The sequence below is a fragment of the Balearica regulorum genome, chromosome 3 (genome assembly GCF_011004875.1).
Source record: "Balearica regulorum gibbericeps isolate bBalReg1 chromosome 3, bBalReg1.pri, whole genome shotgun sequence".
Classification (NCBI taxonomy): Eukaryota; Metazoa; Chordata; class Aves; order Gruiformes; family Gruidae; genus Balearica; species Balearica regulorum.
The window spans coordinates 67,305,741-67,330,377 of NC_046186.1; the positions used below are offsets into that span (position 1 = coordinate 67,305,741).

The following is a 24,637-nucleotide window of genomic DNA, read 5'->3' on the forward strand; positions in this document are numbered from 1 at the left end:
CTTTCATGGTCTCTGAGAATAGCCTACAACATGTCTGGATTTTCCCAGACCTGTCCTTGTTTCTGTTGTGCCCAGAAATATTGTCCAGGCAGATCTGGAGGATGTCCTGTGTTTGTTGGAGATTTCCAGATAATGGGTATTCCAGCCAGTACTGCTCCAGTAGAGAGTACGGCAGCCCTGCATCAGCACTTAGAAGATGAGCTGAGTTGCTCTGTGAACCGGCTGGCTGGCTAAGTCATTTATTTCATCCCTTAACCATAAAAGTGATACAACTGTTGTGTAGAGCCCAAGGGTCATTTTTCTTCTGCTAATGAAGCGGTGTGGCTGTTATCACCGCTTTCCTGACCAAATCCGAGCTCCGGTGATCTCATCCTGCTTGTTGGTGCTCTCTTGGGGCTTGAACTGCCGAAGCTGCTCTGGTCCCCGTCCGGAGCTCCTTGCGCAGGGACATTGCTGGTTCTGCCGGGAAGTTGGCACACTCCCCACACAGCTCGGCTTCGGTGGCAGGAGACAACATCCATGCGTGTCAGGGCTGTGCTCATGCCTGAAGTCGTAACTAAGTTTGACGCCAGTTCCTTAAAAATTCCTGGCGTGGTGGTCAGCACCCAGCAGCATCGAGGTCCGATGGGAAACCTGTTCCCACAGCTCGGTCAGGGTCGGGTCGGGTCCCAGCCTGGGACTTCCTGCAGCGGGGACTGGTCACCTGTGGGAAACCCGCCGGTCCTCGCGCCAAATCTGAAAGTCCAAGCATGGTTTGAATCGGATGGGTTTCACAAGGCTGAAGATAATCCATAGTGAACCGTGTGAGGTTTGCTGGACAAGGAGTCGTCTTTAAGACATCTGCAAAATACATTTTACTGCTGAGATTTTTTTTCTTGCTCCTTTTCTCAAGTGAACAAGTGAACTTGTTTAGTAAACATAGAAACAATATCAACCATGTTCTCCATTATACAAACCAGAAAATTAGTATCTCCGTTTGTTGGGGGTTTTTAATGGCACTTGTTATATAAATAAAATCAAGTTTCAATTAAAACTCCCAATTGTATTGTACATACAAATCAGTGAGGAATACACAGCTTATGTTTTGGGTTTGTTTTTTTTTAAAAAAAAAGAATAGGATTTTCATTTTCAAAATATCTGAGAAAATGTTTATGAACTCTTTCATAAAATTATACCTAAAATTATAAATGAGGAATTTAAATTTGCTGGTACAATTTCTGTAATATTATGCAAGTATCAGTTATTTATGTGTTCAAGTGGCAGTAGTACATCTTAAAAGTAGTACATTAAAACAAATGGTACTGAGGTTACATGCGCAGTTATCATAACTGTGTCTGGAAATTAGCTGTGTTGCTGAACATCTCTGCTGGCAGAGTAGCACTGCCATATAAGAAGCCCCTTTTAAGTTGTATTACAAATCACAATGTGTTATCTGGATCTGGTTTTAAATCACTCACTCACTTTGTTCTCACAGGAGACTTAGCCAGAGGCCTACAACTGAAGAGCTAGAGCAAAGAAATATCCTGAAGCGTAAGTATTTTATTCAGATTTCAACTAGTATTTACTTGGAAAGTGAGCATATGTTGAAGTCATATGGAAGCCTATCATTGTTGCTCTAGTGTTAGAGCCATAACTGGAGGGAAATTATGTTCTAGAAAATAACATACCAACACTAGATCCTAACCTGTAATGTTAGCTGTGAAGATTGCATATATTCAAGATGCCAGATTTTGCTTGTCACAATGCTTCTTCTTGAAGCTGGTCCCAAAGACCAGGAATGACTTAGACACCCCTTAGAAGTAGTTCTAGGCTGGTTAAGCTTCTGTCTAATTTTTATGAGGAGGAGGAGGAGGGAATGTCAGTAGGAGGCGGAGGTGGGATATAAGGGTGGAGGTTGGAAGACAGAGTAGAAGGAGGAAAAGTGAAGTGTTCAGGGGAAAGTGAATAGGTGTATGCCAACTACTGCAGCACGCTGGCCTTCATATCCACTTCTGTCATAAATATCTTCTGTACTGAGACCTGCATGAGGCATTCTGATTGAATATCTTCCTGCTGGTTAAATCCTTCCTCAATATCCCTGTTGAAAAATTTAAGTAAGTCTATAGTTCAAATAGTCAGGGGCAGAGGAATGAAGTACATTGGATGTTTACCCTCTATACCTATTCTCCCATTTATTTATGTTGGTTTTGTTCTTAGGCTGACAAATGCTTCAGAACAGGCATTTTTTTGTCTTCCTTTATAAATCTTTCCATAATATGGATGTCACCTAAGCACATACTGTAACAGTTGCCATGCCCAGCTCCTCTATCTCTGTGTTCATTCTGCAAGGGTAGCTAGTACTTGATGCTTAAGTAGAACAAATAAATGAAGGAAATGCACATGGAAGCCTTTCACACATAGCAACAAATCCCAAAACTTATCTATTCATGAGGTATAAGAACTTTCCACACTTGATGTAACTCAAAGAGCGGGCACAATACCATTATTTCCAACAACCGTTCAGAAAAGCTGGAGTTCATCTGTGCAACCCCGGTGCACAGCATGCTAATGGAAGGAAAGAAAATGGGCTGTTTACCTGACAAAGTCTATGGACTGATCACTCAGTCACCTGCTCAGGCCAGCAAATCAAGGAGACGTAGCCATTATTGGCTTTCAGGCAACCATCCATGCTAATAAAATCCTACTGCTGTTGTCCAAGCAGTCAAAAGCCGTGTCTTACTAAAAAGGGAAGCTACAGGTCATGCGTTACGGTGCATAAGAGAGGGGTCGGGGACTCCTGCCCAATGCATAGTGTGAATAGACTTTCTAAGACTGTAACTTCTTAACCTATAGATTGCATAGATAAATAAAGACAAAATTTGAATGAAGAACCTTTTTTTTATATGACAAACCGCTCATGCTGGACTATGTGAGAAAGGTAATTCCAGAACATCCTTGGTGGGCGAGGATATGGCCACTGTGCTGGGAGCACCAGCTGGGCTTCCTTACTGCCCTCTCTGTCTCGCTCATTTTGAGATAACTAACCTAGCAACAAACCTGCGATGTATTTAATATCCCTTCTGCCATTGTTTATTCCGTTCACTGATTTTGCAATAAGTAGCTCAAGACTGGAAAGCAGTTAATAGACTTCTTCTCCGGTTTCAGCTTGTTTACTTTAAGCTTTTGGCGGTGTACCAGCCTTTGCACTCCATACCTCCGGCTGTCCTCCCCTGCTGCTGCTGGGGGCCGTCTTAAAGTGGCAAGGGAGAGCAAGAAATAAAAGCTGGGAAACAGCATTATAAATCACAAAAAAATCGCAGAGTCATCGGCGAGCACGTGGAGAATCCAAAACTGGTTTTTGCTCATCACTGAGACACAGTGTATTTTGAGAGTGATCTGTAAAAAGCAAAGCGAACCAAAGCAAGCCAGGGTTTGTGATGACAGTCTGACTCAGAGCCCTTTCAGGGAGCAAGTTCTCTCTCAGCTCTAAGGCAGTCATATTATTTATCAAAATTACTACATTCCCTTCCTGTGGATCATTTGAAAATGTTTACATCTCTTAAATGCCTTTGTTGTTGTAGGCAGCTTTTGTGAATAAGTTGGAATTTCTTTCATAAAGCTTCCTTCCTCCTATTTTTAAGCAGTGGATGGGGCGAAGGGGTTATGTTATTGCGTGTATGTAAACTGCAGCTAAGGGAAAGTATTGTTTTGAGTAGTATTTATCAGACTTTGAGGATACATTAAGTGGTAAAGGTCCAAATGTTTACTTCAGGATTAAGTTCAGCCCAAGTCTTTTAAGAGGTTCAGAAAAAAGTCCATATTTTTTTCTTTTTTTGTATTTCCAGTTAGTGAGGAAATCTGCCTTGCAAGAAGTTTTGTTGTGATAATATTTCCAGATAAACCAGTTGTTACTGAAAATCCTGTGACTGGGTGCAATTGCAAGACATTGCAGGCGGATTTCTGTAAAAACAATTTGGATAAAACTATCCAGACTTCTGAGTCTTCCCACACTAAAACAAATTTACAATAACTCAAGAGTCCTCTTGAAGGAATAGACCAAGCCCTGTGTTTTTAATAGACAGGTTTGTTGTGTACTGGCTTTGAGCCAGTAGTATTTATAGTATTGCATTATGGAAAAGAAACTTTTTATTCTTCCAGGAATTTTAGATTAAGATAACTGTATTTTTTCCTGTATTTATAAGGGACACTGAACTTCTTGTACTGTGCACCTGCGTGCCTGCCAGTACTGACTTTGTAGCCAACAGGGTTTAGCTCTTGATGCTGGTTAAGGAATATTAATGGTTATCTTTGCTTGTAAAACCAGGAAAGAGAAACTGCTTTGTGCGTTCCAGAGCACTGCAAGAGGCAAGCACTTTGTTTGTCTTTTCTTTCTCTTTCCCTAGCAAGCCCACAGGGAAGTCTAAACATAGCTAATCCCATAGGGACACAATGGAAAGTTCAGTTTTATGCTCCGGGAGTACTTTCTGGTTAAGAACGGAGCAGTCCTCAGGCAGAACAATATCTCTCTTCTCTTTTCCACCTCTGCTATGAAACAAATGCCCCACAGAAAAGAAGGTGACCAGATTTAATATGGCAAAAGTTGCAGGAGCAATAATGTATAGAAGCCAGGGAAGCTGTTCTGCTTTGCCCAGTGGATTGTTTAACCCAAACGCCACAATATGTGATGCTAAACAAAATTGTTTCCATCAGGAATCAAATCCCAGTTTGACCTCCTAGGAGCTGCAGACAGGGAAGGAGGGAAACCATAGTTTTGCTGGGATCTCACTGGAGACTCCTGCAAGCAAAGGGCGCTCGCTGGGCTGGTCCTTTGCCAGTACAGCAGCAGCGGGACATCTGAGGAGGGGACTTGCAGCTGGGAACACTGTGTTTATATTTTCTTTCTCCACATCACACAGATTAGATCTGCTTTTAAGGTGGAAAGCAGTCAGAAGTGTGTTCCTGTGCATTAATGTGTTCCTGTTTGGGCAGGCCAGTCAGTTCATACCTGCAGCTAAAATGTTGCCCTCCAGATGGAATTTTCCACACCACCTGAAGGAAGCAGGAGCACCAGACCCATTATTTTTAGCACCACACATCTTCTTAACTCACTATGGCAACTTTCAAAACTTTTACCCTAAAAGAGCAAAAATATGTTGCAGATGTTACCATTAGTAGGAATTTGCATCAGGGCAGTGTTTCTGTAGCACCAAGCTTAAAGCAGCACTGTGCCCATCAGGGTGGAGATGGGAAATAGGAGCTTTCAGAGCAAGTTGGAGTGGGTCAGTGCTGTAGACTGGGACCATTTGCCAAACAGCAGATTCAGTATATTAGCAACAGCCACCAGATTTCAGTCCTTTTCCTTTAGCTGTTGAGTTTTATTCCTAGAAGTAAAACAACTTGTATAAACTATGTCCTGCCCCCCGACCTCTCATGCAGAAGACTGTCTGTTCCCCACGGGTTCGATCCCCTCCTGCTTTGCCTGGTGCCTCCTGTAGAAGCTGTCCTCCAAAAGATGGGCTTCCAGCTCTCCTTGACGGCCTGCTCCAGGACCTGCCCGGACCCTCTGCCCAGCAGCTAAGATGTTGGCTTTGCTCATCTCCCTTTTCTAGGTGGTTTCTCATGTCCAGCCATCCCTTCGTGCAGTCATCTGCACTCTGGGTCTGCAGCCCACAGGGAGGTAGCTTCACAGCTTGGGATAGGCAGCTAACCTCCTGCCTTCCTAAATGTCCAGATCAACTTTTTTGAGTTATTTTATCCTCCCCCAAACTACAGAAAAACAGTATTTCAGGTGCTGTTGGTAGTTGTTTCTTAAGGTGCGAATTAAGCAGTGTGAGCCCTTGTTTCTTACATCAAGCATCTTATTGCGGCTTCTTAGGAGATACAGTGGTTTAGGTAGCAAAGAAATGTCAAGGTATGAATAATAAGTAGTGTATTTTACAAATTAAATTCAGGAAAAGGCAGTACAGTGATGTGTGTATTCAGCTGCATTTTTCCTGCTGTGACCGCTGCTGGAGAGTTGCTGAGACTTAAGTCTGAGAAACTCAGTTCATGAAGGGACAAAATTTTTTATGTCAAATGATTCCCAGGTGAATGGAACCCCAAACTAATAGTTTGTGTTTAATTACATCAGTTACTCTGTCTATTGATTGCAACGACAGTATGTTTAAACAAAAGTCTACAGATGGTTTACCTGTCCTACAACAGCCAGAGAGCTTTTGATTTTGTTAGGTGAAGAGTTCTCATTTAAAGTCATAAGTCCTTAAATACATCCAACTTGTTTATTGATAAATATATTAATAAAAAAAATTTAAATGAGGATTAATCTTTAGCTCTCCATTCTTCAGTTTTAGTCAGTTTACAGTTCCTCTATGGGAACAAGCCATCCATTTCTTCACCTTTAGGAGAAAAGCTATTAATAAACCATAAATTACATCCACATTTCAGGATCTCAGTAAAATCGCCATCAACACGAGATCCAACCTAATCCTGGCAGCAAGCCTGTGTGACTGCATCTTGCTGATGGAAACCTAGGGTTGGTGTTGGACTCTTCTCTTGGTCTTGGGCTGGCATCGCCTTTTTCCTACTGTAACTTTCTTCTTTTTCTTTTTTATCATTTGTTCCTCTTCCCTTTTCTCTGGTATTCTTCTTACATGAGAGCCTTTGAGTTAGCAAAGGAAATCTGCAAGTAGTAGGAGATGACCTGTTACAGTGTTGCCTCCAGTGTATCGCTCATGATACAGAAGGTCTTCTGCGGCCAGGTTGCTTTTACTGCCACAGCAGGTTGGCCATAGCAGACAGGGCAAATCAGACTATACCAGGATTTACAACTGCCTTTTCATCTAAATAGGTTGGCTGCATCCACAATAGATAAATTAATTCCTTTAAATTTATAGTTAGCCTTGAACTGCAACATGGACTCCATAACCCCCAACCATGAATAAAACAGGATCAGAATTTTACAGGTATCTCTGGATGGGATATTTCATCCACAACAAAGTTAACTTTGCATATAACCATCAGAGGTGGACTGAAAGGGCAAATAATATTCTCCAAAATGTACATCAATTAAAAAAAAAAAGCTGAGTCCATGTGAATGTGCCTTTGTAAGTGTGTTTTTCACTGGCACTCAAGAAATCAAATTTGGTTAGCACAGAAATTTGTTAAAAGCACATGTTAGTCTCATGCCCAAATACATTCAAAAAATGCACGTTATTTTCTGCTGTACTCATTCATTTGGTCTAGCTGGTGGCCCTTAACCAAGAGGGCTTGAGTGCTGAATCATATGCCTGCATCATAAAATCAGAAAAAAACCCCACTGAAGTAACAAAACCAATTTGCACTAACAAATGACAGTGAAATGAATTGTCATTGATTCATTGCATCCTGTAGCAGTAGAGGACACTCGGCTGATTCAGATACTCAGAGCAAACTGTTCCTTGCCCCTTATGAATAATTAGACTCTTACTCTAAAGTCCATAGGTGGCATGTTGGAACTAAAAGCACAGTGATTCTAATGATGTTAGGACAAGTAAATGAAACATTAGGCAGCTCTTTCAGGGTACTTCTTGTTTACTGTTACACAGAAAGGAAATGACAGATGCCTGCTCTTTGCTGTGTTCCTGACCCACAATGGTGACTTGAGATGTCTACAGAATCGGAGGAAATGAGGATAGGGAAAAGAAATGAGAGCACACAAAATCCAAAAAGCAGGCAACACATGCAGGATCACCCAGAAATATGAGGAAACATGAGCCAGGACTTGAAGTCCTGAAGCTTTTAACCAAGAGAAATACAGTACGTGCAGTTATAATACTTAAATACTCACTCCTTTTTATCTCTTCTGAAAACAGAGAAGAATGAAGAAGAGGAACAGGAAGCCAAAAGAGAAATAAAACGTAGACTCAGTAGAAAGGTGATGATGTGTTTTTTTGTTTTGTGCATTTGTGTACATAGGATTTTTTATTTTATAAGATTCTAAAAATTGGTGTATATACATCACTGCAAATGTCCATCAGTCATGCCCCTAGATTAGAAATCTGTTTAAAAAGCAGTACAAGCCAAGTCCATCTTGGGGGAAACTCCACCCTGTGCGGTTTCCCATACCTGGAAAAGCATATGGAGTCTGGGCATGCTCAATACTTGTCGGTGTAAGCAGAGGAGAGAAATGATACGTGAGCATGACCACTGCTGTCATGCGTGTTCGAGGGCAGCCACACCTGCAGATCCTCTCTTCCCTAGAGCAGCGGGGAGGGCAGCAAAGCAGTGGGGGGGGCCCTAAGAAATCCCTTCACCGTTCTTTTAACCACGTCCATGGTCTTGGCCACTGCTGGTGGGATTGTCCCTGGAAATAAAGCAGTTATGGATCTGCTGCCCTGACTTCGGGAGCTTGTTCGGGGAGAGGATGGGGGCGGTTTTCATACGTAGCCCTAGTCTGCCCTTCTCTGCAAAAATACAGTTTCCTTAATATGATTGTCCTTTGTTAATTAAAGTGAATACTGTTTGAGGTGACTGAAACAATTTGGTATTGTAATGACCCCCAGGTGTTCAAAAGCAATTCTTAGGCAGGCACCTCCAAATTCTGCTTATTTTCAATAGTATAGTTGAACGCAGCAGACACTGTAATCGTTATTGCAAAAGGACTTAATGCCTAGTGGGGTAAATGATGTGGCAGTTGCAATTAATATTCCAGGGATAACTGTCACGATTCTCTGTGACCTGCCCGACAAAGACTATTTTTATAATTGAAGAAATTAGGTTGTGCTGCTTCCCCATTCCTGTGCAGCACTCCCAGGATGGTGCCTTTTTATAGACACCTGAAAGTGACCCTATTTAGAAATACCATTAAAGTTCTCTTGAGATTACATCATACCCTCAGCTTTTATTTTATTTTATTTCATCTTATTAAAAGTACTATTTTCTGCCTCCCACGTACAGCTCAGCCTGAGGCCTACAGTGGCTGAACTTCAAGCAAGAAGAATCCTTCGATTTAATGAGTACGTGGAGGTCACGGATTCTCCGGATTACGACCGTCGTGCCGACAAGCCTTGGGCCAGGTTAACTCCCGCAGACAAGGCAAGGGGCAAATGTGGATTATAAGAAAATGCTTGCATCTGTCACTTTTGGGGGGCTTTCCTCTGGTTTACATTCTCTTGATGACGGCAGCAGCACGAATGACATCTGCTGGAGGTAGCGAGATTGTCATGGCACTACTGTGCATCTACTGCTTGCAGCCTAGCAAACCCACTCGGGTGCTTATGAAGAGCATATTTGCCACCTTGGTTACGGCAGTTCTGGCCAGAATGCCTTGCTAAGCCAGGTACACACTGTTAGCAAAAACGGCCGCGAGCCATGGAATTCAGGCAAGGTTTCTGGAGGCAGAAGCCTGCGTCACTGCCACCGAGAGTTATTTCTGCAACTCATTCAAGTGAAAAAAAAGGTAGAAGCTGCGCCATCCTCCTAAGGGTTCTTGGCCACAACCATCAGTGCAGGAGCTGACTGTACGTGTACCGCACACCTTCTTGGGAAGGTTGCCCCCAACATGCTGCGGTTAATAGTTCCTCAGCCTAACTACAAAGGATGAGACAAATGATTCTGTGATTCTCTTTTAAAAAACAGATCAGTCGAAGATTACCATAAAATACTCTTCCATTTCCCTCCTGTACCACTTCCTAAAAGGAAAGCTGTGGGATTTATGTATCAAAAAGCACTGGCCCTTTTAGCACAGGGTCTGAACTAACTTTTATGGAAATCATACGAGATGTGCTTGGCATGAAAAGTGATATGTACAAGAGCCCACTGTCTTTTACCTAAGGACTGTGAAGCACTGATTGTATTTCAGCTTGTATTGTAATATTAATGCCAGCTCATCTGACAATCAAAGGAGAATCTCAAGTCAAGGTGGAGACATTAAAATTGTACCCAGAAGTGTCTGTAGATGTTGGTTCTGGGAGATGCTGAGCACTCTCGAGTCCTCACATAGTCCGTGGGAGGTTAGAGCACCCAGCACCTCTGCTTTCACCTAGGTCCAACCAGGCTAAACTGCACTAGAAAAAACAGCGGAGTTTCCTACCTACTTTAGAGTAGCAATTTTTAATCTCAATTCATTTTTTAATGAGCAGGTGCCCAAGGCTGGTTCTGTGATCCCCATGTTTGTTGACCTCAGCAGAAAGACAAAGACCTCGGGGTACCTAGAAACTCCCTTGCCCTTTTTTCCCAAGGAAGTAATTTTTCTAATTCCAGTGAGAGCAGAAAATTGTACTGTAACTATATTACGGAGCTGGAGCTCTGGTGTCTTTACTGCTGATTTGGTGCTCAGAAATAGTTGTCTCTTTCCTAGCTATTGCAGCAGCCTCCTGTAAGCATGCTGTTGTGGCTAACCAGAACCATCCTCTGCTTAAAATGAAGTTTCTCATTTATGAGATGGCAGTCTGGTGACGCTATAATTTTATCATGCTGCTTGTCTGTTCTGCATTGGAAGGCATGCACACCAGATGGGATTTCTTTAGGGATTAATGAAATGATACTGCTTTTATTTAAAATGGTGAAAGAAAACAGTGAGTAAGAATAAACTGTCATTTCATTTCACAGTGAAAGTAGGAAACCATACGGCATAGAAACAAAAGCCCTTGTAGTATATATATTAGAATATTTCAGAAATTATATTACTTGATAAAGTAAATTGCTTATCACTCTCTAAACATAAGCAACAAGGCAAAGTGCACTGAATTTTTGCTGTTCTTTAGTGTCTGCCAACTGAAAACGCAAGCCTGAAATGTCCGAATATTTCATGTAATTTTACATAAAACTAATCAAACCAAGTGACTAATCCCACTAAAAAATATGCTAGTCCTCTTGCTTTCCTGAAGTCCTGTCTCCAGCGAGGAGATAGAAGGTCCCTGCTGTGTGTGCAGTGCCTGTGCAGGCAGCGGGACCCACCAGCTCCTTGGGGCTGTGCCTGGAGAAACAACCCCCTCGGGGCTGCGTAGTCAGCAGTGACTGTCGAGGTAACCCAGACCCTTGCTTGTTTTTGTCTGCAGCAAATGCCGTATTTCAGTGGGGGTACGGTTCACCTATTGCAGTAGGTTTGGTGTTTCTTTGTTTATCGTTGGTGTTTGATGCTTTGGGTTTCTTACTGCTCCAAATAGCTGTAATTGAAAAAAGTCATGCACGTGGATGATCAGAAATGTGTGAGAGCTGTGGACTACGGTAAGGGAGACTGGAAAACAGGGACTGTAGGGGAAGCTGCAAGAGCAAGGCCAGGTTCCTTTCAGACTCTTTACTTTCCTTAAGAATCATATTTCTTATGGTTGCATATATCATTATTGTTTATTAGGCAGCAATACGGAAAGAACTGAATGAATTTAAAAGCACTGAAATGGAAGTACATGAGGAAAGTCGGCAATTTACCAGGTGGGTGAATAATTCTTCTCGCGTAAGTCGGAGAGATAAGTATGACAGCGACTCTCTGCCTTTCTGCAAATCCTCTGCAGTTGTGTCATGACTGGCTCCTTGCATAGATTCCTGCTCTGAGTCCCCTTGAATCCCACCACTGATTCTGATGGGCTTCCCAGTGTTGCAAGGCCATCCCTGAAGTTGGACGCTTTATAGAGCAGTGAAGGTGACTGCAGTGGTAGGTTGCTACATGGAAAAAGACTGTTTGGGAAATCTAAAAAAATAATCCTTTGAAAAGACTCAGTGTCTCTCCCGGATTAATTTAACACTCCTAAAACACAAAAAAGGGATGTCCTTCTCTGGCATTACTCCCTTGCTCATGAAAGTATACATTTTTGTAGATGCGTTTGGTAAGTGAAAACTAGATGATGTATTGAACTTCAGAAAAGCTCGTCATTGTTTTGGGGAACTTTCTAGGCTCCTGGCAGCAGTTTCAGGGCGACAAGACAGATTCTACTATTCCTTGTTTGCTATTCTAGTGTTTTAATCTGGATTCGTTTCATTCTCTGTCCTGGATAACACCAAGATGTTGTCCGAAACATTATTATTATTTAAAGAGCTCTGAAGTGTCCACCATTCTTAGCCAGACTTCAGATTGGGCAGAGGTATTCCTAGGAGGAGGGAGGCACTTCCTGCCATCCCCGTGGTGTCTGTTTGTACCTTTTGAAGTTATAAAGGCGGAGACTTGCCACCAGCACGCAGAACTTGCTGTGAGGATCAGCTGACACCGCATACATAGTATTATTGTCTTCACTTCCACACAGAGTTAAGTCAAATAAAAACAGTTTCCCAAGACTGAGTCCCTTCCTTTTCCTGTTACTGTTTCGATCAAACTCAGGATCCGAGCAAGTGAGAGTGAATCCTCTAATCAAAGCTAGTGTCACAAGGAAAAATCACAATGGGAGGTGGGTGTTTGGTGATTTCTGGCATATCCTAGTTCATTGCTTGATTTCACAACTTCAGTGGTTTTTTTCCTCAACAAAACATGGATTTTTTTTATAACACTGTAAACTTATTTCAGTGTAGATATAACATGAATAAATTAATTTTAAAAAATCAAACCAGTTTCACAGACAGCAAACCTAAGCCAGGAAATGAACCAGGAGGCCAGGGTTTAATCTAGTGTTGCTTTCTGACCATTAGAAAATGTCTTTTTCAAACACGGATATGTATATTTTCATTGGGCTTCTGATGTCATTTTCTCTTCAGCTAGTAGGTAGTACATCTTCTTCAGAGTATATAAAAATACTGATTTTAAAAAATGGGCATTCAAAGGGAGAGAAGGAAAATGACCAGGAATAGACACCTGGCTGTGCACTGAGAGAGATGAAGGGCAACACCCTGCTTACGTTGTTATGGTTTTTTGAGTTGCATCGCAATATAGAAGCATAAGTACAGATAGGCACGAATCATACAAAAAGAATCGGATATCTTTTCACAAGAATTGAAAACGGTTGACTGATTACAATTGGATTCTTGAAAGCTGAACCAAAAATCTCAGGGATCCAGTTGAGTGACAAACCAGTTAAAAAGTGAGTAATTTTTTTTTTTTTAGGAGGGCCTTGGAAAATGGAGTAAAAAATAGGTACAGCCAAATTGTGATAAATATAGGCAATGATTCTGTAGGGTCCTGGAAGAATTTCAACCTGAGGGAAATCAGGCGCTCTCTGTTCCCTCTTCATCTTCCTTTTTTTTTTTCCACTGGTCATGTTGCACAGAAGTCAGCAGAGTAACACTAGAAAAAGATAATTAAGAGCAGATTTAGATGCAGATGGTTTAAGTCAGTCACAATTTTGAAAATAAGAAGAGATTCCATTTCCTCCGGGACCTCTCATTAAAAATTATCTAGTTCACCACTACATTCGGATTGATACAACAAAAGTGATTTAAGAAAATTGTAGACAAAAGTCTCTATCCAGAGAATTAATTACTTATCTTTTAATTTTTTCCAAGGAGATCACTGGGATAATACAAACCAAAAGGCACTTGTGTTGGCAGCTGGTTAACAAAAGCTTATTTGTAAAGTTCCTGTGATAGAATGAGACAACAAGGAAGCTGCTTAAACAAAAATAGCTTATAGCATATAGTTGCTTATACTATTACATATTCAATATAAGACAATTTAATATTATAATCAGTATTTACAATATCTTTGAATTGTTAAAATTTGATACTAAACTTGGGAAAGAAAAAACACTGGTTTTCATCGTTCATGTTTTACTGTAATGACTGTCAGTTGAACTGTTTTTCTACTCCTAGTAATTTAGACTGATTCCTTCTGTTATGAAATCCAAGAAACTGAATCTCTAAAAATAGAGAAATAAATGAAAGTTTGGGAAGAGGATATTAGTAGGTGATTATAAATTGCTTCCAATGGAAATGCTATATATAGTCCAATATATTATTGTTCCACACAAATACAAAAACCTCGCGTCTTTCTTGCAATGCACTGCTCCCTCATTTAGCAGATGAGCTGCATACTTGTGAACGTCAGCTTTTGTGTACACCTCCTTTATTTGACAAATGCACCCCTGTATTGTACCGTACCACATTACAGGGGTAATGTGTGGCTTGTTTTCTTTTCTCTTCTCTGGAACTGTTAGGAGAAAATGTGTCAAACAAAAACTTAGGGAAATCTGCCGTGTTAGGTGCATCATTACCTATGGGATTGTTTTAAAGTTGCTGCATTTTTTACTACTTCATGGATAGATATATTTTTAAAGCCATTTAAACAGAGATATAGAAGTCTGGTGATAGATATGCTGACCACCTGATATTGGTGTCCTTCTTACCCTTTTGCTTTGGTCCATTACATTTAAGCTGAGTTAGAATTTCAATTGCTGTTGCCTCATAACTTATTCTGGGAAAGGTTGGTGACACACTTTGGATCAACCCACCTCTCTATCCATCATACAGGCAATCTGGAGTGATCTATGTGCCCTACCTAAAAGTCTAAAAACCAGTGAGGTGTATTTGGACCTTCATATGCCACAGTTGGCTGCTATTAATAGGAAGAAAGCATCTGCAGTGCTATAAAATTTGTTGCTTACTTAAAAAAATCCAGAATTTTTGTTAGCCTCATTTTGCACAAGGATTACAAACCAGAAATGTAAGTCTTCTGACATACATTGTCAGTAAATCAAAGCTTTTCTGATTTACTGACAGCGTCTCCAAATAGTGGATGCAATTGTGGCTAAATCTATATTGGCAAACAAAACAGATTGGAGACTGTTCTCTGGCCCTGAGGCACAGCTTGAATTCATACAGTTAGTCTCTTCCCCACACCCCAAAACAAGCTGAGGTCCCCCCATACCTAGTCTGCCTATTGGCCTGTGCTAATTCCAGCCATGCCCAAGCAGTATCTGGAAGAGCACTGGTTGACCCAAGCAAAACTGTGCCAGGCAGGGACCACGGTAACAAGTTAATGGTATGGATGGTGCCTGAGCCACACCATAGTACTGTTTGGTTTTGTAGTGGGTAGAGATGGACAGCGGGGGATAATAAGGCTAATTCTAATTCCACACAGAGCAGGAAAATCAGGAATAATTCTGTTCAGGCAACAAAACAGCTGTGACAGCAGGATGAGGATTTGTGTCGTTGTCCGCGGAAATAATATAATTCTAAGTTTTTAAATGATTTATCATTTCAGGTTTCATCGTCCATAACTGTTTGACCACATCCCATATTTCATGTAACAATTTTCTTTGGGGAAATCGTTGTGTCCTGAAGACCTGAGATTGCACTGGAACTTGACTGTGAGTGTGTGCTACGGCTTACCCTGAGGTTAATGAAGGACGTGGCCCTCGTCTTTATCAACGGACAAATGATTTGTCTAGGAAGAGAACCCACATGAAGTGTTTGTCATTGTTAAGACAGACCACGGTTCTATGGCTAGCCCACACAGACGAGTTGGTGGGCTTCTTCATCGGAGCTCCACAAGTCAGGAAGTGCTGAAGACAATCGCTTGAGAGCCTGTTACCAGGAACTCATCAGACTTCACAGGGTTGTGACTGAGGGTAACTGAGAGGGGGGAGTGTGAAAAGGACTGAGAGCGAGGGGGAAGAGAGACTTCACTTGTCAGTCCACAGAGAAAAGTGGAAGGGATGGGACTGCTTAACGATGCACTTGGCCAGTAGGAGGAATTATTTTTTAAAAAAACCTGAGTGTGGGCAACTGTGCATGGGTTTGGATTTTTTTTTAGTGGCTGCAGCCTGTCTTAGAAAGACAGCAAGCCACAAGTCCTCATGTCATCAGTACTTTAGTGAAGAACTGTAATTTTCTCTGGTGCCAGTAAATAACAGTTGCCAGAAATTAGTCCTAGTATAACTCAGCTGTCTTTTTTAAAATCCCGATGAGCATGCTTCAAGAAAATACATTGAACATTCATACAGAACAAGTTATATTTTTTTTTGTTTTTAATGTTGATGTACTCTGGATCCTCAGAAATACATAAACAGGATTTGAAGGACAAATAATGTGACACTATGAATGCAATTAAATGCTTCATGTTTAGAAACACTCCTTGCCGTCTGTCACTTGCCATTCAAACCAGAGGGATCATTATCTTTCTCACCTATGGCAGACAGTGGTGACAACTTTAACATCATGTTAGTGTGAATCCAAAATCAGAATTGAAATTAGGCACAAAAGTCTTTATTAGTAGGCTTGAGCAGTGATTACTAATGTGACTTCTTACGTTTAAAGACTCCTGCACTGCTCTGAGAAAGAACTCCCAGATGAAGCAGTATGCCTTCAGCCAGTGGGCCTATAAAAGTGAACGGAAAATTGTTAGTGTCTGCAGCCTGTTCTTGTTGAGTGTGAAGAATGCTTCTTAGATTCATAATTTTTTATACTATCTTGAAATTGTACATGTGAATACAGTATTATTAAAATTAAGTGGTATGGAGTGTGAAAGGCAATACATAGTTTTTCTAAGTTGGCCCAAAGGCCTATTAAAAAGCCTGTGACATTGTTTACACTAAGAAAATTTCTGTCTTATATTAGCACTTATTTATCCTTTGAATTAATGTACACAACATTTTGGGGGGGGGGTGTGTCTGGAATTCACATATGCATACAGTTAATGCAGTATTACAATATATTTGCTATTTATCCTTTCTAATGTGTGTACATATTACAATTTATTTTTGTCTTTCATGTGCCCTGTTTAGTTTTTAATTGTGAAGTGTAAGTATTTCTTTTTCAGGCAATAAAAGGTCTGTGTAGATGTAATTTTTACCTCAGAACCTGCAATAGATTCTTGTGGAATGTTTTTAGTTTATAAAATTGAAGGTTGTTGGTTTAGATGTCAGCCTAAAGGCAGGAAGGCAATTTGGTGGCTAAAATTAGATCTCCCTCTTTACTGAAATTTACAACAAGACCAGGTTTGCATAAATGGGGTGGATTATTTTAGTAAAGAGCACTTCTAGTAACAGGAGAGTGCTTTCCAACAGCTGGCACTCTATTTTTTTTTAAAGAGATCGACAAACGTTTTTAAAAAAAGATAGATTTATATGACTGTTAGGATCATTTGCATTTTAGTAAAAATCTAATGATATACAGACCCCAAAATATCAATAACCAAATAAAATAACCATCTACATGCTTGTAGCAAAGAAAAGGAAGCAGCACCTTCCTTTTTTAATGGAATCAATAAGAGCCATTAGGATTCCATTTGCAGAAAACAGTTTAGCTTCAGTGAGGCCCATCATTTTATAAATATAGAAACACCACTTTGACATCAAGGAAGCAGTGCAAATGTATCCTTTGGCACTAAATCATACAGGAATGATCGGGCCATTAGAGTTAAGAATTGTCAGCTCTTCTGGTAGAATCCTGATTTTTATTTTTAGAATTTGAAGAGTAAACTTAAAACTTACACTAGCACTTAATAAATAGTTCTCCTTCTTAAACTTGTTGTTGTTGTTGTTGTTGTTGTTGCCAAATTTAGAAATGTGTGTCCAAAATCTTATAATGGTCTAGTATGTTGACTTTGAAGTATAAAACACAGTATTTAACTTCAAAGGAAACAAGTGGAGCAATTAAATAGACCTCAGTGTTGCGTCGATCACTTTGAAACATTTGAAAGCAGCCAAGACTAGAGGTAGAAAGATAGCTGTTGCACAGGCAGAGTAACTTGGGCAAAGGTGAGGTCAGGCTATATAAACTTTATATAAGCCAGTAGCTCCACTGACATGCCAGGGTATACGGGTTACACAAGCAAACTAAAACTTGTAAAACTCTTAGGATAAAGTGAATGAATTGACTTTGCAGGAAGACATTCCCCTATACTACGCCTGGAGCATGGATGGAAAGACATGTGCCATCTTCTCGTTTTAAGACTTAAAACAAAGATGAGGGTACAGCTTCTGGCTCAGACTTCCTCAAACTGTGTTTTGCTATGAGGATACATAGGTGAGGTATCACTTCGGCTTTCCCTATCCTCCTTCTGGGTTTGGGGTTTTTTTAAAGTATTCACTACAAGCCTTTGCTAAAGGCACAATACTAGCCCAGATAGAGATGCTGAGCTAATCTTTAATTTCTTATCTAATTTCTTATTATTTTGATGATAAATAATCAGATGCATTCTTTGGCTCACAATTCAGCAAGCTACTTTAGCAAATTTATGTAACTGGACAAAAAGAGTTGCCTTTGTTGGAACTTCTGTAAAAATGTAGTATACTTGCAGAATTAGAACTATAAACTATCCATTGTGTATTGTACCCACATGCAGACTCAGATTTGTATATACTATTTTTATATTCTAAATATCAACTGGCAGAGAAATGACAGCTGTAAAGTGTTATCCATGCAATAAAAAAATAACAAGATTTTGGTATGTCACTATGTGCAGTGGCGCAAGTTTGCTTTACCTTACTGAGCTGCCTGAAGTTGGTTTCTGCTGTATCTCCTAGTCTTCTGTATCGATGATTTCAAATGTCTTCAAGTTGCTACAGCACTCTGCTAGAAATAATACGTCATGTACCTGTCTATGGTGCTGCATGTCTGTTAGAAGGGACAAATCAGGATAAGTCCTGAGAAACTCCTGAGTGAGTAATCCTTGAGTAAAAAAATAAAAAGATGTAAAAAAGGCAAAGAAAAAAATAACACTTTCCGTTCAACGCATAGTACAGTCCAGCTGACTAAAAGGGATCAATGTGTCAATTTTTATCAAGTTGGGCAGATCATTTAAATGTCATCCACAACATATGACAAACCTTACACACATACCAATGTTCCACAGAATCATATATGATCTCAGATGTCTACATCCACACAAAGAGAAAATGAGTAGCTTGAAGTAGTGGTTTCTGAAATGAACTCATATATCACATTTATCAGTAGGATCACGCATCACAGCATCTTGCTGTGAGTGCAGAAGAATGGATGCTGAATCAAATCCTAACACTTTCTTCACGTAACGAAATGGTTCTAGAGTGTCTCTCGTCTCTCTCTTCTTTCAGGTAATACATATTAGTCATTATAACTGAAATTAATTGTTTCAAATGAAAAACAGTCTGTCTGAATTTCCTCAAATTGTGGTATATGTATTGACTCAACAAGTACCAAAAAGAATTATTTAAGCTCAATGCTAACAATTATTTAATCAAAATAACATTTCGACTAGTGATTTGAAACAAGGTAGGACCAGGAGCAGTGTCTCTTCAAAATCACTGAAAGTATTCACAGCCATTTGTAGGTCTACAAGATTGTATTTATTTGTTGGAGTTAGCATTTACCTACAGTTGTATGTGTCCCTTGCTGTGGTGGACTTGACCAACCTCTGATGTGTGGGGCAGGGCAGCCCCACCTTCTGCTTTGGCCACACTGAGCAGCTCTTACAGAAGCACCACAACCTCAGTGTTGACGTGTAAAACCCATACCAGATGACCACTTTTTTCTTAACTTTTTTTCTCCTTGAAAACCAAATGAAAGCTGTGAAACAAAGGGATGAAAGCATCCCTGATATTACAGAAATTAGACCCCTACTTTCAGGTGAGATCAGTGCCCAGATCCACGACTACAGCTACATCAGAGAATTTGTTTCAAAATAGCTGTCACTTAACCTGAGTATAAATACAGTCTGAGCCACAATTTTTTATCGTCATAAAATGGGAGAAAGATCCAGCCAGCACAGAATAAAGCTGTCTTATCTAGCCTGGCAGCCTGGGAATCAACTGAAATCCCCTCACTGGCTGCAGCTGGCAGCGGGTTGGAGCCAGGGTAGGCAGAGCCACGCTGTCCCCTGGGGACCTGGCAGATCTCACCGGTAGGATAGGTCTGGCTGAGCACTGCCTGCATCCTAAGTAGAGACTAGAATATGAACCCATGTCTTAATGTCTGTTAACGCTTTAATGATGAACTAAACCAAGCTAAAAGCCTACATTTGCATTAAATTGTCAGGTATGCCAGTACTGCGTATTTTAATGCTTTCATGTCATCTGTTTTTATTCATATCTCAAGGAGTTAAGGCCTGTGTTGCTGCTATAAACTAAAATAAAGACATACTCAGGGTGAATAACAGAATAAACTTGCCTCCTGCCTTTAGGAGCTCCCACATTTAGCTCCATTATTGTTGCTATCTTTATTCTTATTGTACAAAGCTCAGTGCAATGCTCACTGCTGGGACCTAGTTTTTGATGAACAAAAATAAAAGCAATTCTGAAAGATTTTACTTGGTTGATGCTAAAATATTTTGAGGATCAAATTAAAAGAAAAGTAAATTCCCCAGAATAGCTTAAAGCTTCTATTTAACAGATATCTGGGGGGAGGGGGGAAACAAACCCCCAAACCAAAACAAAACCAACTTACGGAAGTGTATCTATATAGAGAAAGGGAGAAACAGAGTAAAACCAACATATTTCACTGTAATATTTTGACAAGTTTCTATTTATTAACTTTAATGATTAATAAGGTCTTGTTTCACTTTGTCAGTGTTCCCATCTTGTTTCAGGATTTTAATGGAAATAGAGCTCATATGAACTAGATACAGCATTTCACCAATATCTCATTATTTTCTAGAAGCTAAATATTGCATTGGATAGGAACAAAGAAAGTAATGGTATTCTCTGTATCTCCTTGTTCAATCATTAATTCTTTATATTAAAAAAGTCTTGCAATACTATGTCAAATTTAACCATATTTGAACATTGTTATAATATAGTAAAATGTTGCTGAAAATATCTTCTCTTCCTTTCACTACTTTGTGTGGTGGTATATTGATTTGTAAACTTGTATAAATTTTGGAATTAAAGAAACACTGTGTTTTGGACAATTACTTTAGCTGGTGTGATTTGAAACAAAAAGATATCAATGGCTTGTTTGAGTGGACATCTAACTGTATGAGCAGGGGTGGGAAAGGTGTGGAGATGACATATGCTAATTGCCTGCAACTGTTTAAATAGCTCTTGAGATTATTTTTTTTTTCCCCTAAAAGAGAAATAGAGTTCCATTTACAACCAAACTGCAAATCTAGGAGAGATGCAAGAACGCTGCAGACCACCTTGCTGTACACTCCGGAGCTAAAAAGTTTGCGTCCCTTCCCAGCGTTTTACGGAACAATTGCTCAAACAGTAAAGCATGGCAATATTAGTATGCCATGCTTTGTACACTGAACATACCTTGAACACTGGGCATTCAAGAACATGTGAATTCTCTGCCATTTCTCTGGCAGAGCTGCAACATGCTGAGGCAAGGTACTACTCAGTAGTAGGAATCTTTGTGCATGTGCCTCTTCCCATCAAGTCTCCAAGGACACCTCTGAGAGATGACTCCGTAAGGAGGGACCCGTCCACACGAGTGCAGGTTGTTAAGCTCCAGTAGGGTCTTACCAGTGTCCAGGAAAGCCTGAAGGTTCTCATGTGCTGAATAAACTGTAAGCGGATCACAATCACCTGAAATGAAATTTTCATGTGAATTCACTGGAATTAAAATTTTGCAGCATGTAATGGAGAGTTTCACCCATTAATAGGGCACTGGGCCAGTTCTTAGACTTTATTGTTTCTATTAATTTGATTAAAAATAGAAACAAATTATGCTCAAAGTAACTTCCTTGAATTTCATTAAATGTTCCTATTTACAAGTAAAGTAAGGCAAACAAAATTCAAGATGGTTCCCCACTGCCCGTCATGCTGGGTAGTTATTGATAACTATAAAAAATGTATCTGAAACATTATCAGCTTAGAATTTCTGGCATTTTAAAATGCACTTTCCACATGATTAATGACTTTTAAAAGATGTGAGGCTGTGGAGAATCAATACCGGTAACTTTTCAGCTTATGCAGTGTGTATTTTACATAACAATTATGAATACATTTACTTGTATTTTGGCAGCTTGACTTAGCATGATTGAACATGGTATCTATAAAGACATGGCTGATCTGATACTGCATTTTACACAGGTGTATGGATATCTGTGAACGTAAATAATTGGAATTGTTACAAATTAATGCTAGCTGCTTCCTGGGGTTTTATCTATAAACCTATACACACACACACAAAAATATATTCCAATATCATCATCTGAAAAATAGAATATGTATTGTCTTTTTAATACAGTACATATATTATGCTTGTTTTATGGTGGTTATATTTAACAAGCAAAAAAAAATACGTGTTGCCTAGTCGTACAGTACTGTAGGATACTCTGCTGTGCGCAGTTCCAAGTTTCCAAGTGCCTTAGACAACTGTTTAGCTCTTCAAACTATAGATACATATGAATTAATATATATAAAATGAAGAAAATTACCTCAATAAAATTGTTCAGAAAATGTTTACAGAAAATATTTTGTTCTTGAATCTCTAGCAAGTACATGGGCATGCATAACGGAGTTAATTTCAGAGAGCTGTTACTTGTTGGAATGCAGCCTCCAGAGACTGAATTAAAAGTCCCTCTGCTTGGAAATGAGATTAAGGAAGGTTCCTGAAACCTTCCTTTGAATTTTGGTAGTCCTTCAAACATATCTGGTAGCTCTCTTGTGGGTGGTGTATTTGTGCAGAGGTGTGTTCAAAGATGTGATTGTTATTTTTAAAATAGAAAGTTAGTGTTGTATCTCAGTGGTTCAGAGACCGAATTTATGCTCCCGGTTTCCCACTATTTTTTTTAATCAGCAAGAGGTGGTTTTCATTAGTTTTGGTTTCATTGACAGGAGATTTGCACCAGAATTGCACCTACTGCACGTGGACAAAACTGATCTGCACAGCTGAGGGTTCAACCTGCTCTGCAGTATGTCTGTCAATCTTTTAACATTACAAAGTGACAGACAATAACTTTTGCTTTTCAATGACTTTGTAATAACTTCTTCTTTGCAAGAAAAATTATTAGCATAAATTTCCTCACACAGTAGGCAAGTTGTTGATTATATTAAGGAAATGCGTGCTTCCAGCATATCATTTTTCAAGTGGCTGCCTCAACGGTGGGAACATTCCAATACTGACCATTCTTCTTCCACAAGCACGAAAGATGTGGTTAGTGACCTGAGTGCTTTTCCCCTCAGTCTCTGTAGATGCTCTTCGCTGAGTTTAAATGGCAAGGTGACTCAGCAAAGAACACAATGAGAGTACAGTCGGATGGATGGCTTTGTAAGGCTTAGATGAGATCAGAAGCTAAACTGGAGTCTCCATCAGAGAGACTCTCTCATACACATTTCACATACATGTGATAACAAATTTTGAATTTTGATCTATTGTAAATCAGTTGGAAGGAGATGACTCACCCTTAGGTATCAACAAAGGAGGCAATATGATTCTTATTATTGCTAATCCCTCACTCTTAAAACTAATCTCTAGATGTATTACTGTTGGCATACACTATCAATCTTCTGTGATAAGGGAGCCTGTTGTTTTAATCAGTGTGAATATATAATCTAGGTCCTTCCCCCTAAATGCTTAGAATCTAAACAGGAAATAAACACAGAATGGGGATGTGAGTTAAAGCAAGACAGAAAAGTCTTGAGACTTAAAAAACTGAACAGGTAAATTCAACTACACATATGAAACAGATGATTAGAAACAGAGCTGAGAGTAAAAGCTTTTTTTTCCCACCTCCAGACTGACATGCTGCTCGTAGAACAGATTTGGGGTATATGGTATGACAGTACTGCCACTATTAGATAGGGGGTCGCCAGGCTTAGGGGATTGTCAGGTGTAATCCTGTTACCAAGTCTATGTACAAGTTCTTTGCACTTCTATGCATGCCAGTGCTACCTCAGGGACCTGGGAGCAATAAGGAGTAACCTAATCTACTTTGTTACCCCACAGATAAATGCTAAGCACTATATTTTTAACAGTTGGGTGATTCTGCTCTTAGTTACCTTGTGAAAAGCTAGCTCTGCTATTCCACACGTCACTGGGTTTGCAGTATAGGCATACTATGGGAAGGGAGTTGCTCCTGTTAGGTGCAGTGCTGAAAAACGCATTGACAGCATTAGCAGTCAAAGGCTTGCTAACCTTCCTGTACCAAGAGGTGTGTACTACAACCTCCAGATGGCTGACAGCAACAAGACACTCACCATGTACTTTTAGGAGGTAAGGGGAAAGGAAGGTCTAGCCTTTGCACAGATATATGCAAGGATAATTTGAGTCATCTGAATAGAGGAGTCATTTCAACTGATGGAGCAGATTGAATTAGTTTGTGCACTTCCATAAGAGTGATGTGATGAAACTTGATGGTAAAGATACAAGACTTTGGAAAGCAATAGCCGGAAGAGTGAAAATCTGGGCTCTTTTTGAGCTTTAGTGACACCTACTGAAAAACAATGAAACCTACTGAAGTATGATTAAAGCTAATATTTTAAGGTATACATATATACATTTAGCCACCTAGATATACACACATAATATGTGGAGAATTCTTTCTTTATTTTCAGTAACAACCTTTTGATAGTTGTTATTAATTGTCTATATGCACATGGAAGACACTGCTCCCTTCTGTGTTTTACACTTTCTTCTTGAAGTGTCACAAAATAGTTTTACATCACATTCTTAATACCACGAATGCTTTTTCATAGCAAGGAGCATGCATGTGTGTGTCATGGCATGGGTATAACTTACACAGCTAGAGTGTCGTACCACAAGAAATAACAAGTCATATACAACGAAACACTGTTAATATGAATATATGCTATTTACACGTGAGCCTTCAAATTCAGCCTGGATACGAGCTTGTGAAGGCCCGATTGCACAGGGCTGTGACGTGCGGAAAATCGGA

The 24,637-nt window shown here is 39.9% G+C and overlaps 1 protein-coding gene across 5 annotated transcripts in view; it reads left to right on the plus strand.

Moving 5' to 3' along the window:
• Window positions 1–20,704, plus strand: part of PHACTR2 (phosphatase and actin regulator 2) — a 144,221-nt gene extending 123,517 nt beyond the window's left edge. For 4 of the 5 annotated variants that reach the window (XM_075748282.1, XM_075748284.1, XM_075748283.1 and 1 more), the window contains 5 exons: window positions 1,475–1,530; window positions 7,830–7,891; window positions 8,914–9,051; window positions 11,312–11,388; window positions 15,080–20,704. In XM_075748282.1, coding sequence (XP_075604397.1) covers window positions 1,475–1,530; window positions 7,830–7,891; window positions 8,914–9,051; window positions 11,312–11,388; window positions 15,080–15,095 — 349 coding nt within the window. In that variant the 3' untranslated portion in view covers window positions 15,096–20,704. The remainder of the gene's footprint in view (window positions 1–1,474; window positions 1,531–7,829; window positions 7,892–8,913; window positions 9,052–11,311; window positions 11,389–15,079) is intronic. The other variant, XM_075748285.1, reaches the window with a different exon arrangement.
• The last annotated feature ends 3,933 nt before the right edge of the window (window positions 20,705–24,637 follow it).